General features: G+C 46.8%; 1 protein-coding gene across 1 annotated transcript in view; it reads left to right on the forward strand.

Annotated features, from left to right (window-relative positions):
• B3GLCT (beta 3-glucosyltransferase) overlaps positions 1 to 18,624 on the forward strand; it is a 160,369-nt gene that overhangs the window by 29,687 nt on the left and 112,058 nt on the right. Inside the window, exons 2-3 of the mRNA XM_030200364.1 lie at positions 5,950 to 6,002; positions 17,665 to 17,704. Of these exons, the coding sequence (XP_030056224.1) occupies positions 5,950 to 6,002; positions 17,665 to 17,704 (93 nt within the window). The remainder of the gene's footprint in view (positions 1 to 5,949; positions 6,003 to 17,664; positions 17,705 to 18,624) is intronic.

Consider the following 18,624-nt stretch of genomic DNA (forward strand, 5'->3'; position numbering starts at 1 on the left):
TGTTTCAGAAACTGCGGCTTGTGGTTCTCAAATCTGTTATGCAAACCTGGGTATCAGCATACTCTCCATTTTGGAGTTGGAAGAACCAGATACATATATTGGCTATTTGAGAAGGTAAGGATGCCTCAGTTTCTCTTAAGTGTATTTGGCGCTTCTTACAAATTTGGAATCATTATTTTAAGTTGTTATCACCCTTAGGCCATAGCGTTTTGTTTAACAAACTGGGATCTCTGGTGTTGGAGGAGGGAGGTGCTTGAGGTCAGGGTATGGGTCTTTTGTTGGGTTTTCTCAGGGTACAGGGGGTGGGTGTTACAGAATGTAACATATTCCCCCTCTGAATCTTTCCAGAGGTCATAAGAACCAAGGTCTCTTGGAATTTAACTAAGTCGGATTGAGGGGAGGGTTAGTTTCCTTTCACTGGGGGAAGGTGAGATAAAAGCTTGTTTTGTACTAAAAACTTGGTGATTATGCTGGTCTTATTTTGGTAGGCTTCCTTTTTCGTACCTGGATTGCAGTTGTCTTGTTCTGTGAATATGCTCCCTTTTGTATGGATTTTTTGTAATGTTTATCACCTATAAAAAAATGTTTTAAGGTAAAGCAGACAAGGATGCAATACGGAAGGAAAAACAAAATGGGGAGGGGAAGGAGAGGAGAGAAGAGGGGGAAGAAGGGAAAGGGGGAAGGGAACTGAAAAAGGAAGAGAGGCAGAAAGGATAGGGGACATGGAAGGCAGGAGCCAGGAAAATGAGGCGAAGAAGGGAAAAAGGAGAGAAAGAAGAGGGGAAGTAAAAGGGGGAAGGGGGAAAAAGGGGGGACAAACAGAAAAAAGGTAAACAAAGGAATAATCTGGGGCTCCACTGTGTTAAATCCTACTGAAATAAACACTTGATCTCTGATTTCACGTTTCTTCTTTTATTATTTACAAGCCGTTGAGCCCATTAAAATGGGCAAGAAAGCGGTCGGAGCAACGCCGGTTGCAGCCGAGCCCCCGTCCTGGAAAGCTGCCCCGGGGGATGGTGGCAGAGGAAAGCACCCGGGTCACAGCAGCGGCGGCAGCAGCAGCTCATCGTACCTGTCGGAGACAGAGTGCGCCTCGGAGCTGCTGTCGGACGATCCCCGCCCGCCCGGTGCTCGCCGGTCAACGTCAGAACTCGGAAGAGATGACGTTGGTCACTCTTCATTTATATAGTAGGATGTTAAAGCTCAATATCCATTATTCATATTCGGTATTTGTATTCGGCAGAATTATATTTATCATTATTCATATTTGGCCAAATAGTAAAATATGCTATTCGATATAGCTCTAATACAAAGTATGTCATAGTATGCTACATTACAATGTCAACACAGTACATGATAAAACGTTTTAATAAACAGCATAGGGTGTAAAGCAAAGATGGAACGCTAAGATAGACAGAGTAACAGGAGTAATAAAATTAAGAAAGTTGCACATGAGATCAGAATGGTGCTTCAGGATAAACATACCCTGCTATATTATGTGAATGTGGGTCTTCTCTTCTAAGTTTATAGCTTTTCCTTTACACCGTGAACAGTATCATATAAATTAGTGAAGCACACACAGCTTGGCAGTTACTATTTGCAAATCAAGAATTATTAAAAGAAAAGAAAAAACAACCCAAAATGAAATTTTGCTTTATGTTGTTTATCACCACCTTTGACATATGATAATGGCATTTCTGATCTGATGTACGAACACTTGTTTAATGTGTGGTGGTTAGTTATTTTCAGGCCCAATATTCAAAACCATTTAACTAAGGTGGGAGAGGAATGTGTCGAGGACTCCCAGAGCACGCTCAGTTCTTGTGCAAACTGAGCATATGCAGGAAGTCCCGGCATCTGCGGCTGGAGGCAAGCTGCTGACTTCTGCATTAAATAATCAGTGCAAGGAGGAGGGGCGCGGCTTTGGAACTATATTTGTTTGGCTGGCAGGGCTTTGGCATCCTTCAAGCCGTTAAAGGGGTGCTGTAGTTCTGGAGGGGGCCTGAGCCCAACGTAGAGGGAGCAGACCCTCATGCTCTCCCCTCCCCCCATGGCGTAGCCACTGGTTTGGAGGCTTCCCTCAGCAGTCGCTGGCAGGTTCTTAGAGGTTTCCTTCAACTACTTCTGTGTCTCTGTATTTCTCTTACTCAGTTTTATCCTTCCTGGACTGGGTCACACACTCCTACCTAGGCTTGCTTTCTTTAGCTCTGTTAAGGTGGCCTGGGGAGGATGTGCCTTAAGGGGTACAAGAGTTTTCCTAGGCACTGTCTCGTATATGTTAAGTTATATAGGAAAATGTCTTAGTTCTGCTGTGCACATATTGTTAGGGGAGATACTAGGAGAAGTTCTGTGAACATAGACTATATATTTGAATTTAATTAGGGAGCTTGTGTTGGGGGAGGGGACTCTAGCTCAGTAGGGGTTGAAGAATGCAGTCCTCTTGTATTCCTCTGTCCTCCTCCCCAATGTGGCCTGCAGATGCTAAAGAATGGGAATGGAGTATGGGCAGTGATGGGTGACAAGTTTTCTTTCAAAAGGTTGGCAACCCCTGGCAAGTGGAAGACTGCAGTTTAAGCTGCAGACTTCAACGAGGGCGGGGAAGGGGCAGTGGCCAGTGGCCAGAGTAGGGTGGAACAAAATAGTGAGAACTCACTTCCTAAGAGAGGACAACAGTAACTGGGGGGGGGGGGGGGGGGGGGGGGGCGAATGAAGGAGGATGGTGGCAATTTTTAGGCTGTAGGGGGGCACCAGAAACCCTAGCACTGACCCATCCGAATATAGATGCCCCATTTCACAAGCCTATGTGTGTAAATGCTGTCAAAGTAGTGAGGCATTAAGCCCTGGCTGAAAAGAAGGCTTTTTTAAAACCTATATATGTCGTTGAGCAGGTATAAACACCCACTTGAAATGTGTTTTCTTCGTGCACATGCATTCCCTTTGTGAAATGGAGAATACAAATGTCTAATTTAGTCCCACTCAAGTTCCACTTGAAATATCTGCATACTGTGGATTTCAACCTATAAATAGTGGCTTTCTTTAATGTTTTTCCACATGTATGTAATACACATATGAGCGAGTATCTCTAGGTAGAAATTGTTAATAAGGCTTGTGAAATAACCTGTGTAGTATATGCTATATATTTACATTGATTTTTTGTTTTGTTTTCCTTTTTAATACACATTAGTTTACGTTCATGCAATTTTTTTTTCATTGTTATTTTTGAACTTACATTGTTATTTTTTATTTTCCTTTCTAATCGTTTCTATCATTTCTTATTGATTTGATTTGTTTTTTCTCTGTAAGATTCTAGTTTATTGATGACATATATGGAACATTTGAGTAGATAAAAATGTTTTCTTCCTTATGCATGTTGAATAGTATTTTCAGTAAGCCAGGTTCACTATTGATAGTGCTAAGTTTGTCTAGTTGCTTTGAGACAATTTTCCCTCAGGTAAATCTAGTCAGGAGACTAATTATTGAGAAATGTTCAGTGAGTTTTCTGCGTGTAAACAAATGTTTGCCCATGAGAACCCACCTTTGAAAACTGTTCTTTCCCATCTGCAGTGAAAAGGAATGTACGCTGCAGGGGTAGGAGGTGGGCAGGCTGAACTATGTACTGGGATTTCATTTTGCAATATTAGCATGTCTTTACACTGCGTACTTTGCATCTGCAGTATATACAGGACAGATTTGTCATGGGATGTTTTAAAAGGGAACTCCATGGGAGAGGGTGGGGGTGGCTCTGAAAATTGGCTTGCAGGACCATTCCCCCCCCCCCCCCCCCTTTTTCATTATCAGGCTAAATATGTTTGAGAACTGTCTCACCCACTGATAAAATGTCAGTGCAATATGATTTCTCTTTTACTCTGACATGAATGAGGAGTAGTATGGCCATTTCTCATCAGTGGCAAAGGCAGCAGTCACAGCTGTAACACTTTTTCTCTTTCAGCCCTACTCATGTGTTAGGAAAATATAAAGCCATAACTTATTCACTGTATTGGGAGAATAAAAATATTTTAAACTTAGGTTTAAAAAAAGGCTGGTGGGAAATTTAGTGTGTCATGGGTATCAGCCATTTACAGTACTAACAGAAGAGCCTGTTGTGGTTACCCTGTGCTAAACGTACAGGAGAAGGGGCATTGGATCACAGGACCCAGGTTGATTCTTCCCTTCTATGAACATAAGCTTTGCCATATTGGGACAGACCAAGGGGTCCATCAAGCCCAGTACCCAACAGTGGCCAATCCACGTCAAAAGTACCTGGCAAGATCCCAAAAGAGTAAAAACAGATGTTACACAGCTTATCCCAGGAATAAGCAGTGGATTTCCCAAGTCCTTCTTTAATAATGTCTTATGGAATTGGCCAAACCTTTTTTTAAACTCTGCTAAGCTAACTGCTTTTACTACATTCTCTGGCAATGAATTCCAGAGTTTGATTACACTTTGAATGAAGAAGTATGTTCTTCGATTTGTTTTAAATTTACTACTTAATAGTTCATTGCATGCATCCTAGCCATCGCCACCACTGCTGTTCTCCAGGCCCATGGCAGCAATGAAAGAAGCTCCAGTAATAAGCACTAGGGAGCCTTCAAGCCCATGTGCTTGCAAAGACTCTGTTGGTCCTGCTCCTTCTGACACAGCCGATATCTGTCAGAGGGGACAGAACCCAGCAAGGCCTTCTCGAGCATGGGCTTGAAGGCTCCCCAGCACTTAATACTGGAGCTTTCTTTCATTGCTGCTGCAGGTCTTGAGGCACAGCAGTGAAGGTTGTGGCAGCAGCAACAGCAGAATGGAGGGAGAGAGGTTTGTGGGGAAATAGACTAGGAGGAGGAGGAGAGAGAGAGAGGAAATGATGCCAACTGGCTGGATGGGTAGGAGAAAAGAGAGGGAAGTGAGAAGGGGCAATGATGGACTTGGGGAGGAGAGAGAGAGGGTGTGATGGATTGGTGGGAGGGAAGAAAGAAGGGAGAATGCTGTACTGGGGGGAGGAGGAGAGAGGGATGCTAGACTAGGGGAGGGAAGGGTGGGAAGAGAAAAGAAGTAATGATAGATGGGGGAGGGAAGAGAAAAGGAAGAGGTACTGGACAGATACTAGGGATGGGGGGTAGTAGAAGGGCGGCATTCTGTATCTGAGGGCTGATGTAGGTGCCAACATGAGAAGGTATCAGTTGCCTCTAGATCATCAGGGGACAGATTGAGCCATTACCCCAATTGAATGCAGTGGAAATAAAACCAGGGACTGGCTCATCCTCTGCCTGATGAACCCCCCATTAGTCTCTTTTTATTTTGTTCCCTTATTTTCTTCTTTATTTTTATTTTAGATTTAATTCACCTTTTTCAATAGTAGCACAATGTGAATTATGTTCAAATACGCTAGGTATTTCCCTGTATCCAGAGGGCTTACAATCTAATTGTTGCACCTCCAGATAGTGAAGGGTTTAAGTGACTTGCCTGAGATCACAAGGAGCAGCAGTGGGATTTGAACCAGGATTATCAACTGGTGCTCCAAGTACAGGGCTACTCCTCCCTTTGCTGATCTTGACGTGGTTCCCAAGTTCCCAATAGTCAATATTTGGGGAAGCCTGGCTGTTTTTGTAAAAAATGAGAGGATGGTGGTTAGCAAGACAGAAAACTGGCTAGTGTAAGGTTCAGTTTTCTTACTGACTGCCGCTGAACTTGGTGGCGGCTCTTTTGCAGTTGCTCTCCCAATTTGCCTTTTCCTTTCTGCTGGAGAGCCACGATAGAAGTAAACGACAACCTGCCTTTCATATATATACGATGAAGTGAATATTTAACTAGCTACATCTGAAAACTCACAATTGACTGTTGGAAGGAAAATAGTGACCTTATTAGGCTATATGTGGATAATTTCAGATCTTTTGGTAAAAAAAACAACCATTCAGATCTGACTTGTAGATTATTTTTCTTTTTTTTTTTTTCCTTTTTCAGTTTTTGTAACTGAAACTGCAGAAGATGTGAATGAAGACATCAAGTTATCACAGGTACTAGTTCATATGTGACCTTCTTCCTTTGATATATAAGTATTTAGAAAGGGAGGACCATGTTTTGCAGTGCTTGCAGTGGTTGTTCTAGATGACTTTGATGATGATGATGTATGTATAAAAGAGCATTTTCAACTTCTTTACTAGAAAGAAGGGAGTAATATGTTCTCTATAGAGATCATTGGTAAGATCTTGTTTGGAATATTGTGTCCAATTCAGGAAGCATCCACACATCTAAATGGAAGCCTTCTCTAAATGGAGAGGCCCAGATGTTTAAATATCAGTTTTAAAAAAAGTGTCATTCAGATGCATGAAAGCTCACTCTGGCTAGATGGCAAGAGGGTGTGGGGGGAGAGTGGTCTGGGTGAGATGACAATGCAGACATGCATTCCCTATTTCACATTGGGAATCCACATGTACAGTGGAAAACTCAGACATTGGAATTTAGATTTGCTCCAAGTCATGACTAAGTTTCTGCCTTAGGAGCAGTTCTAAATCCCAAGGTTTCAGGACCTGCGATTCCAGTGCTTCCCTCGTCATTTTGCACACTCTGTCATCACCCTAGCCCCCCCTTAGAACAAGAGCAGCCCAGGTCTGGAGGAGTGGGAGTGGTGCCTGCAATATTACTGCTAGTGCTCTCGGTGGTTATTTTGAATCCCAGAGGCCCACGAGGCAGGAGTGGGGTGGGCTTTGCGTCACTTTACTAGATACCACGGACTCCTGTAAGCCTGGAGGCTGCTTGGGGAGGTAGGGGGGCTTGTGCCACAGGCTAATTTTGGGGTCTCGAGCTCTGGGGAGGGGACGTTGTCACATGTCGGGTGTTGTGGGGGCCTCTGGGAAGGGATGGTGTCTTTTCATGTTGGATGGCGGGCTGTTCGTTCAAGGAAGGGGAGCTGTTAGTGTTAGGGGGGTCAGGCAGCCGTTGTGGCAGTCTCCTAGATTCCCCTTAATCAACTTCCCTTTGAGAGCGGTTTGCTGTTTGGAGAGGACCTGGGAAAATTAGTGGAGGATATGGGTGGGGCTTGGCCTCTCTGTTTTCCAGAACCTGGGCAGAAAAGTTCTTGGTGGCCTTCAGTGTTTTGGGGGTCAGCATAGGAGGGCATGTGCTTTCGGGCAGACAGCTGCTTGGTGGGCTACAGCCTCTGCTATAGACAGGTCCAAGAGATCTGGAGTTTCCAGTTCTGCTGGTGGGGCTGGAGCTTTCGGTCTGCCCAATAAGGGCGTGCTGGGCCCCTCAGTGGTTTCAAGTAGGTGTCTCTCTTCTACCATGAGTGGGCCCGCATCACCTCTGATCATTGGGTCCTGGAGTTGGTCGAGAAGGTTTCTCCCTCATGCTGGCCTGTCCTGTCGTTTCGATACACTTGAGTGATTTCTTGGACCTCACAGAGCCCTGTCTACATATTTATTTATTTATTGCATTTGTATCCCACATTTTCCCACATATTTGCAGGCTCAATGTGGCTTACAGTTTTGTTATGACATAGTCATTCCGGGATATCAGATACAATTAGTAATATATTCCCTTTGTGGAACATCTAAGTGGCACCTCCGATTTTGGGTTTTGAGGTACCTTTTTCAATTTCTGTCCCTTCCCTTTGGCTACTCATGATACCCTGAACCTTTCCAGGGTTTTGTGGGGAGGGGGGTTAGCACATCTAAGGTGCTTAAGAGGTCAATCCTTCCTTGGATGACTGGTTGGTTTGAGCCAGTTCAGAGGAGGAGGATAGGTTTTTATTTTATGTATTTATACATTCTTGTATCCCACTGTTATCCAAAAACAAGTTTCGGTTCAAAGTGGCTTACAAATTATGTTCTAGTTGACAGTTACAAACTTTGTGTTACATTTCTCTTTTGTGTTGATACTTATGGTGTTGGCTTACCAATTTTCTTGTTTACATTGGTTATGGGTTATAGTGATGATTTACAATTTCTCTTTGCAGTTTGGTTTGGTGCTTGTAAAGTTGATTTATAATTTGTATTTGGGATGGAAGACGATGGCTGAGTTATTTATAGTAGAATTTTTTTAAAGAGGTATGTTTTCAGTTCTTTTCTAAAGTTGAGATAGTTCATGATGCTTCTTGTGATCTTTGATATTAAGTTCCACCGTTTGGAAGCCATGTAAATAGGTTTATACGTTATATTTCTGCAGTTGACCACCTTGCAGGTCACAGCCCTTTTAGAGAGTCTGGACTGGGTGGTGAATTGTGTCAAGGCAGTCTGAATGATGTCAGACAGTGCCATGGCGGTAGCCTATATCAACAAGCAGGGTGGCACCAGGAGCCAGACAGTGGCATTGGAGGTGGAACTCCTCTGTCCAAGGGTAGAGAACCATCTGCTGACTCTCGTGAGCAAGGACAAGGATCTAGAGGAATGATAGCTAGGGGCGGCAGCCTTCCAGCCTGTTCAGGACCAGTGGGACTGCCAGTGTTCAACCTAATGGCGACTCACTCCAGGGCAAGGCAGAACACTTCAGCAAAGGCAGCCTTTGCAAGAGAGAGATTCTCTCATTCAGCTGTAGCCGGTGGAGGAGCCCCTTTAGGTCCTCTTTCCGTACCCTCTGATAGGCCAGCTCTTGCCCAGGATTACGCGGGATCCTCAGTTTGTTTTTCTTGCGTTTTGTTGGGGGGTTGCAGATAGGTGCGTCTGTTGGTATACAAGTCATTCCACTGACAAGGCGTTGTGGCCTTCTCCAGCAAGGGTCTGTGGAAATGGATGGTTCAGTTCCCTTTGAGAGGTGGTCCTTAGAGAGGTATGGGTTCTAGCTCGCAATTATCTGTACTTTGCTCAAATATCGAAAGACTCCACATCTCTGGCTTATCTGAGGGTTTGGAAGGTGTTCGAACATTAGTGTGCACAGACTCCTGTCCTTGTTTTCCTGCAGCAGGGCCTGGAACAATTCCTGGCATGGACTTCTTTGACAATGTAGGTGGCTGCCTTTTCCAGTTTTGGGGGTAAAATCCTGGGTTCCTTCCTGGCTGCGTGTAGCAAGGTGGCCTAGTTTTTGAAAGGGGTCATGCATTTGTGTCCTCCAGTTTGACTTTCCTTGCCATCATGGGACCTGTTTTTGGTTCCATTGATGGTCTCTGGGGCTCCACCTGAGCCGCTGGGATCAGCTACCATTAAGGATTTTCTCAAGACAGTTTTTCCAGTTGCAGTTGCTTCAGCTTGCGGAGGCTCGGAGTTCTCTCTTTCAGAAGATTTTATGTCTGTTTGCACAATTCCTTCCTTTCTTCCCAAGGTGGTTTCTTCATTCCATGTGAACTGGGAGGTGTGTTGGCCCTCTTTGTGGAGGAGAGCTCTGACACTTCGGCTCATAGATTGCCTAAGCAGGATGTCTGGAGCACACGATATTTGAAGAGGACAAATGAATTTCATCTCTCCGTCTACCCCATTACCCTTTCTATGGCCCTAGAAAGGGTCATGTAGCTTCTAAGGCTGCCTATTACATAGGGATCAAGGTGGCTATGGAGTCCGTAAATGTCTATAGGTATAGACGGGTGACCTTAGGATCAAGGGCTTGCTCAGTTTGGGCTGAGGAAGTTTCCTGGGCAAAGGCCAAGGCAGTTTCTCCAGAAAATATTAGCTTCCAAGTGCATCCGGATAAGTTGCCTGTGCATATTACATCTTATGAACTCCAGAAAGAAGCTCTCTTTGGCACAATGCAGGTACTACGGCAAGCAGTAGCAGTAAATTTGAGAGACTGAGATCATATTCCACATATCCTGGTTTAGGAGTCGGGTACATTCCTGTCATAGGATGTGCAAAACTAACCCATTTTGAGAAAGTACCCCCACTAGACCTTATACCAGTGAGGTCATTGGAAAGACAAATTTTGTTTTTGCTACCTCCATGTGTTGATAGGAGGAGATAACGCCCACTTGTTCAGAATGGTGCGGCTGATTTAAGAAAAGGAAATTATCAATGTAAGACATAGTTTCACTATTAGTGTGAGAAAATGGATCTTCATATTATTTTTTTAAAATCTTACTTGTTATATGATAGATTGCTTTCAGTCACAACATCAAATTGTACACTGCCTTGAGTGAATTCCTTCAATAAGGCGGTAATAAATCCAAATAAATAAAGTGGTTTACAATATCCAAATAAATACTGAGAAAGAATAAGATTCGTCAGAGGGCACAAAAGGGAGTGAATGAATAGCACAATAGCTGCCAAAATAAGTTGGAAGGAAAATCTGCAGAGTACAGAAAATGAAAAGAAGCAGGTTCAGGGTGGAGAGCTACACGGGAACGGGGTTAACAAGAATCCTGTGGGGATCCTCTTCAGGTCTACCGTCTCCTGCAGGTCCCGTGGAGTTCCCGCAGAAGTGTAGTGCCAGGCCAGCCTACTTATCATTTCCTTGTGTTTCTAAGCTAGTTTAACAATTATAATGACATTAAAAGGATATGGTGATAGCATTGAAATCCCCTTAAACTACTGAGAGGAAGTTATTAATGTAGGCATAAGTTGGGTTATTTTAGTATAGGGGATGGGTGTGGAGGAGGAGAATACTTGTGGGGTGACGGGTTAGATTTCAGTGAAGTTCAAGTCCCCATGCAAACTCTCTAGTTTAGGGATAAGGGAAACATGATTTGCTAAGGGGGGGAAGTTATCAATGTGGGCTACTGTTAATCCCAATTATTAGTACCTAAAACTCATTGCTAAAAATGGGTCCTGTGCTAAAATAGCACAAGTTGATGGTAAAGTAACACACCTTAACAGTAGCCCATGTTATTTATTTATTTGTTGCTTATATCCCACATTTTCCCACTTGTGCAGGCTCAATGTGGCTTACAGTAAGTTAAATAAGAGTACAAACTTAAAGATTAGGCAAGCATCTAACAGAGTGAACTGGTAGGGTAGGGGACAAGGGATACATTAATCAACATAGTAAGATGAGGGGTAGTCTTAGCAAAGAGGAATGTCTTTAAAACTTCTTAAAAAGGGCATGATCCTCTTGAGTTTTAAGGTGATGAGGGGTAACGTATTCCAGTGTTTGGGACTCCAGTAACGGAAGGACGAGGCGAAGATTTTTCTGTACTTGACTCCCTTACAGTTCGGAAAATGGAGGTGGAGATGAACGAGCGGGCAGGGTTGGCATTTCTAGGCGGAAGGTCGATCAAGGGAGCATGTATTCCGGTGCAGTCCCATAGATGATTTTATGTGTTAGGGAGCAGATCTTAAAAGCAATGCGCTCATGTACAGGCAGCCATGAAGTTTAAAGCGCAGGGGTTCGGCATGTTCGAAACGCCTTACTCTAAGGATGAGCCTCGCCGCAGTGTTCTGAGCCGTTTGGAACGTTTTCAATAAGGAGGCCTGACAACCCACGTAAATACCACTACATAATCCAGATGGGATAGGACAAGCCAGTGGACAAGTCTACGAAACAAGTCTCTGGGAAGGAGGATCTGATGCGCCGAAAAGTCTCCACATTGCCTGGAACATTTTTTGGTGACCAAGTGTACATGATCAACCAGCTGGAGATGTGAGTCCAGATGTACCCTAAAAGTCTCAGGCTGTTGGCAATCGGGAGGGCCGAGCCCAGAACTGGAAGCATTGTGTCAGAACTATGAGCGTACGTGGACGAGAGGATGAGACAATGAGTTTTTCCCTGTTGAGCCTGAATCTGAACATTGCCCAGTGTTCTAAAGTGGTGAAACATGCATCTATGAGGTTGGCAACTTCTGATATTGGATTGAAAAGGGATGTAGATTGTAATATCATCCGCATAGATGAAAGGGTTGAGGTTTAGGTTTGCAAGTGCTGTGGCTAACGGCATCATCATAATATTGAACAGTGTAGGTGAAAGGGGAGAGCCCTGAGTAGTATGTTAATAACTACGCCTCTAAATCAGGCTTAGAAACTCTGAAAGTTAATTTTGGGAAAAGCGATATGTTAATTAAGTCAGGCCAGGGAAGTCCTGAGCAAAGAGCTATGTTCTAGGGTGCTTTAAACTTTACAATAGAGGTTCCTAAATGGAGCAACATTGATTATGTGACTTTTTTTTCCATTCCATTCCTTATCTTCCCCTCCCCACAAACCCATCTCGGCACTATGTAAGCCACATTAAGCCTGCAAATAGGTGGGAAAAATGGGATACAAATGCAACAAATAAATACAAATAAATAAATCTTAAATAGGAAAATAAGGAGAGGAAACATAGCTGTCTGTTCCAGAGTCTGATAACCCGTTCACTCTAAGTACACCTTCAGCGGGCAACTGTTAAGAGAAACCAGACAGCGAGTGTCATGAAACACCTAGACCCGCCAGGGGTATCCCGTGGCCACTTAGAGCACAGCTCAGGTCTGCTGCATCTGCTGCTTGTGCTCTACACTTGCACCCTCCTCCCACGACTGGATCACAACCGCCTCTAGATGAGTCTCCCGATCTCCAGTTATCCCCAATGATTTCTAGGTTACTGGAGCCACACTCACAGTGGTCCCACAGTTCCCAGAAAGCACTCACAGACCCAACACACAAACCACCAGGATTCTTTATCAGTCTAGACAAAACAGGGCGAAATAACAGTTACGTTTATTCTCTTAAAAATATTGAACAGTGGAACAAACTAGTGCAATTGTCAAACAATAGCAGATAAACTGAAATAGGGATCAATTATAACACACTAAACACTTGCATACTTTCTAAAAAGTACCTGGGGAGATCAGGCATATATCTGTTCACAGAGCTTCAGCAAAGAGATCTCTTTGTCCTTCTCCCAGGCTGAAACTGAAGCAACAGCCAACCACTGCTGGGTAATTTCAAACTCCAGGCCAATCAGAGCCCAGAACAGGTCAGGTTTCAAATAAAAAACTGGTTACATCACTACAGGCATTTCCTATTTATCGTGTGCCAAATAAAAGAAAGAGAAGTCGTTCTCTGAAATTTTAAGCATAAACATGCACCATCTGCTGGCCAAACAGGAGACTTGCACTTCAGACACATTTAAGACAGGAAAATATCCAGTACATATTACAGACTTAAAACCAGTGCTTTTTTTGTGCCGGTACGCAACGGTACGGCGTAACGGCACCTTTTTTTTTGCCCCCCCCCCCATCCGCTCCCCTGCCCTCCCCCTCCAGCCATCCCGCGATTCCATTTGCTCCCCTGCCACCACCAGCACCCATCCATCCCCACCCCGCGATCCCTTCGCTCCCTGCCCGGCATCCATACCCATCCGCGATTCTCCTTGCCCCTGCCTCTGTCGCAGCTGCCGTAGTGAAAGGCCGTCAGCCTCCCTTCGTTTCCTGTCAGTGTCCCGCCGCCTTCTGACATCATTGCGTGACGGCGGGACACGACAGGAAATGAAGGGAAGGCTGACGGCCTTTCACTACGGCAGCTGCGACGGAGGCAGGGAGCAAGGAGAATCGCGGAGTGGGTATGGATGCCGGGCAGGGGAGCGAAGGGAATCGCAGGGTGGGGATGGATGGCTGGTGGGGGCAGGGGAGCGAAGGGAATCACGGGATGGCTGGAGGGGGGTAGGGGAGCGAACGGAATCGCGGGATGGCTGGAGGGGGAGGGCAGGGGAGCGAAGGGAATCAAGGGATGGCTGGAGGGGGGGCAGAGGAGCCAAGGGAATTGCGGGGTGGGTATAGATGGCTGGAGGGGGGCAGGGGAGCCAAGGGAATCGCTGGGTGGGTATAGATGGCTGGGGGGCAGGGGCAGGAGCCAAGGGAATCGCTGGGTGGGTATAGATGGCTGGGGGGGGCGGGGCCAAGGGAATCTCTGGGTGGGTAGAGTGCTGCTGGGGGGGGCAGGGGAGCCAAGAGAATCACGGGATGGGTATGGGTGGCTGGAGGAGGGGACAGGGGAGCGAAGGGAATCGCGGGGTGGGTATGGAGGGCTGGAGGGGGGGCAGGGGATCCAAGGGAATCGCTGGGTGGGTATAGATGGCTGGGGGGGCAGGGGAGCCAAGGGAATCGCGGGGTGGGTATGGAGGGCTGGAGGGGGGGCAGGGGAGCCAAGGGAATCGCTGGGTGGGTATAGATGGCTGGGGGGGGCAGGGGAGCCAAGGGAATCGCTGGGTGGGTATAGATGGCTGGGGGGGGCAGGGGAGCCAAGGGAATCACGGGATGGGTATGGAGGGGGGAGGGGGGGCAGGGGAGCCAAGGGAATCGCGGGGTGGGTATGGAGGGCTGGAGGAGGGGACAGGGAGTGAAGGGAATCGCGGGGGGGGTATGGAGGGCTGGGGGGGGCGGGGGATCCAAGGGAATCGCTGGGTGGGTATAGATGGCTGGCGGGGGGGCTGGGGAGCGAAGGGAATCACGGGATGGGTATGGAGGGCTGGAGGGGGGGCAGGGGAGCCAAGGGAATCGCGGGGTGGGTATGGAGGGCTGGAGGGGGGGCAGGGGAGCCAAGGGAATCGCGGGGTGGGTATGGAGGGCTGGAGGGGGGGCAGGGGAGCCAAGGGAATCGCTGGGTGGGTATAGATGCTGGGGGGGGCAGGGGAGCCAAGGGAATCGCTGGGTGGGTATAGATGGCGGGGGGGGGCAGGGGAGCCAAGGGAATACGGGATGGGTATGGAGGGCTGGAGGGGGGGCAGGGGAGCCAAGGGAATCGCGGGTGGGTATGGAGGGCTGGAGGAGGGGACAGGGGAGTGAAGGGAATCGCGGGGTGGGTATGGAGGGCTGGAGGGGGGGCAGGGGAGCCAAGGGAATCGCTGGGTGGGTATAGATGGCTGGCGGGGGGCTGGGGAGCGAAGGGAATCACGGGATGGGTATGGAGGGCTGGAGGGGGGGCAGGGGAGCCAAGGGAATCGCGGGGTGGGTATGGAGGGCTGGAGGGGGGGCAGGGGAGCCAGGGAATCGCGGGGGGGGTATGGAGGGCTGGAGGGGGGCAGGGGAGCCAAGGGAATCGCTGGGGGGTATAGATGGCTGGGGGGGGCAGGGGAGCCAAGGGAATCTCTGGGGGGTAGAGATGGCTGGGGGGGGCAGGGGAGCCAAGGGAATCGCGGGGTGGGTATGGAGGGCTGGAGGAGGGGACAGGGGAGCGAAGGGAATCGCGGGGTGGGTATGGAGGGCTGGAGGGGGGGCAGGGGATCCAAGGGAATCGCTGGGTGGGTATGTGGATGGCGGGGGGGGGGCTGGGGAGCCAAGGGAATCACGGGATGGGTATGGAGGGCTGGAGGGGGGGCAGGGGAGCCAAGGGAATCGCGGGGTGGGTATGGAGGGCTGGAGGGGGGGCAGGGGAGCCAAGGGAATCGCGGGGTGGGGATGGAGGCTGGGGGGGGGGCAGGGGAGCCAAGGGAATCGCTGGGGGGTATGGATGGCTGGGGGGGGGGGCAGGGGAGCCAAGGGAATCGCTGGGTGGTATAGATGGCTGGGGGGGGGCAGGGGAGCGAAGGGAATCGCGGGGTGGGTATGGAGGGCTGGAGGGGGGGCAGGGGGGTAGGGGAGCCAAGGGAATCGCGGGTGGGTATGGATGGCTGGAGGGGGACAGGGGAGCGAAGGGAATCGCGGGATGGGTATGGATGGCTGGAGGGGGGACAGGGTAGCGAAGGGAATCGCGGGGTGGGTATGGATGGCTGGAGGGGGGGGACAGGGGAGCGAAGGGAATGCGGGATGGGTATGGATGGCTGGAGGGGGCAGGGGAGCGAAGGGAATCGGGGTGGGTATGGATGGCTGGGGGGGGGCAGGGGAGCGAAGGGAATCACGGGGTGGGTATGGATGGCTGGAGGGGGGCAGGGGAGCGAAGGGAATCGCGGGGTGGGTATAGATGGCTGGAGGGGGGGACAGGGGAGCCAAGGGAATCGCGGGGTGGGTATAAATGGCGGGGGGGCAGGGGAGCCAAGGGAATTGCGGGGTGGGTATGGATGGCTGGGGGGGGGCAGGGGAGCGAAGGGAATCGCGGGGTGGTATGGAGCTGGGGGGGGGGCAGGGGAGCCAAGGGAATCGCTGGACATGGGTTGATGGAGGGGGGCAGGTGAGAGGAGGGTTGCAGGACATGGATGGAGGAGAGGGAAGGGAGAGAGAAGAAATGCTGGACATGGATTGAGGGAAGGGAAGAGTGAGAGATGAGATGAGGGGAAAGGAAGAGAGGAGAAAATCTGCACATAGATGAAGAAAATAGGCAGAAGCTGGATCCACTGGATGGTGCGGAGGACCCAGCTTTTACTTACGGATGTAGGACAAGAAATGAAGAAGAAAGGCGGAAAGTAAAGAAATAAATGGAAAGGAAGCCCTGGAAACGGAGTTAAGGGAACAGATAGAGAGCAGCAGAATCAGAGACTAGACCAATATGGAAAGAAAAACAGTCACCAGACAACAAAGGTAGAAAAAATCTTTTTATTTTCATTTTAGTGTTTGAAATATGTCCAATTGAGAACTTACATCTGCTGTCTTACTTTGCACTGGGTATACTGGAGCAGTAACAGCTTACAGAAATTATTTCTAATGAAAAAAATCATGTTATTTTTTCTCCTATACTAGTATAATATTTTCAATGATGTATGTTTATATGCGCCATAGCTGGTATAAGGGGTGTGGCAAATGTGGGTGTGGCTATCATAGGGGTGGAGCCATATGTGACGACCCCACCCATAATGAGTACCGGCACCTTTTTTTCTACAAAAAAGCACTGCTTAAAACACACTGTTTCTTCACAGCGAGAAAAGACTCACTAAGCAAATGCATCATACCACCTGCCAGTACACTAAATAAGTCCTATTTGATAAATAGGACTAGAACAAATCCGATGCTGTATCTGAAAGTATGATCTACCACATCAAATGCCACCAATAAAACTAAGGATAAGAGAAACACTGATTTGTGGTATACTGAATAAAGCTAAAAGAAAAGTTATACGACAGTGAACCTGTATAGTAGAGGCTCAAGTTGTCATAGACTTAAAAGCAACCACTTCTTTTAGTTAGTTAGTTTTACACAAGATCATCTTGATCAATTTGATTTCTATGCTGAATACACCAATGTTAGTAATTTCTTTTAAAATAAGTTATGATTTAAGACTGCTAAAATGGTCATGGTGTTTGCTAAAAACATATGGGGACAGACTTAAATATTTGAATATGTGTACTTTGGAAGAAGGGCAGGAAAAGAGAGATGCCAGAGATATTTTAATACCTCTGTGGTATAATGTACAGAAATCTGAATTTCTCAATTGAAAGGAAGCTCTGGAATGAGGAGACATAGAATGAAGGTGAAGAGGATGAGAGGTAGAGTAATCTATATTTCTTTATGGGAAAAGTGATGGATACTTGGAACAGCCTCCCAGCGGAGGCCTAATTTGAAGAACACATAGGACAAGTATGGAGGATCTGTGAAGGAGTGGATGGGATAGTAAAACTTAGTATAGATGGGCATACTAGATAAGCTGCATGGTCTTTTTATTTGCCGTCATATGTACCTTTTGACATAGATCTCTTCAGATGTAACCAGACAGTGGAGGGTTGTGATTTTTCTGGTAAACTAATAAAAATTCACTATATCACTTGTTTTCCATCTGTTTTTGTCTATAGTGCTGCTTATGGATTTGAATACTAATATCATTCAGCAAGGTTGGATTTGCCTATGTATATTCACTCCTTATGTGTGTGTTTATGTTTAGCTATAGTTTTAAAGGATACTGAATTAAAAAATGCATTTTAGTTTCTGCTGGGGCTTGTGGAGTGAAAATATTTAATCGGCATACTGTTTTTTCACTGCAGGAGTCCAAAAAAGGTGGAAAATCAAGTCAAACCAATTTAGGTAAGTAAGCATGAATCTACATCACATGTATTGGGGTGCATAAAGGGTAGTATTACTAATAGCTATGTTTTTTTATAGTGGTTTGTGAACATATGGGTGTAATTCTACATGGATGTGCAAATATGCACTTATCTTGATACATGCTTAAATGATTGTATTCCGGCTATGCACGATTTTGTAAGTCCTCGCCAATCTTTGATGGCACATCTTTGCAGGTGGATGAATTGTTTCTTTTTAGCTCATAGCTTACATATAACCGTTAACGGCGTTAGCTGATTCCGGTCTGAACAAATACATGGTATGAATGAATACAATGTGATATTGTGGTAGAATGAGGTACATGTATGGTAGGTACAATTGGGGGTAACTTAGAGAGGGAAAGGGGGAAGAAGAGTCAGGTAATGTCCGTTACGGTCTTTGGTTACATTGTGTCGCAAGTGTCCAGGTATTTTTATGTTGGGTCGGTGGGGTATGCTCTTCTGAACAGGTCTGTCTTTAGTGCTTTCCAAAAATTTAGGTGGTCTAGTGTAGTTTTTAACGCTTTTGGCAATGCGTTCCATAGTTGGGCGCTTAGGTAGGAAAAGCTGGATTTGTATTTGAGTCCTTTGCTGCTTGGGTAGTGGAGGTTTAGGTATGATCGTGCAGATTTTGTGGTGTTTCTGGTTGGCAGGTCGATGAGGTCTGTCATGTATCCCGGTGCCTCGCCGTAAATAATTTTATGAACAGTCGTGCAGATTTTGAAAGTTATATGTTCTTTGATTGGTAGCCAATGCAATTTTTCTCGGAGTGGTTTGGCACTGTCAAAACGTGTTTTTCCAAATAAAAGCCTGGTTGCTGTGTTTTGGGCGGTCTGAAGTTTCTTTGATTTGTTCCTTGCATCCCGCATAGATTCCATTACAGTAATCTGTGTGGCTTAGTAC

The sequence above is a fragment of the Microcaecilia unicolor genome, chromosome 4 (genome assembly GCF_901765095.1).
Source record: "Microcaecilia unicolor chromosome 4, aMicUni1.1, whole genome shotgun sequence".
In the NCBI taxonomy this organism is placed as follows: domain Eukaryota; kingdom Metazoa; phylum Chordata; class Amphibia; order Gymnophiona; family Siphonopidae; genus Microcaecilia; species Microcaecilia unicolor.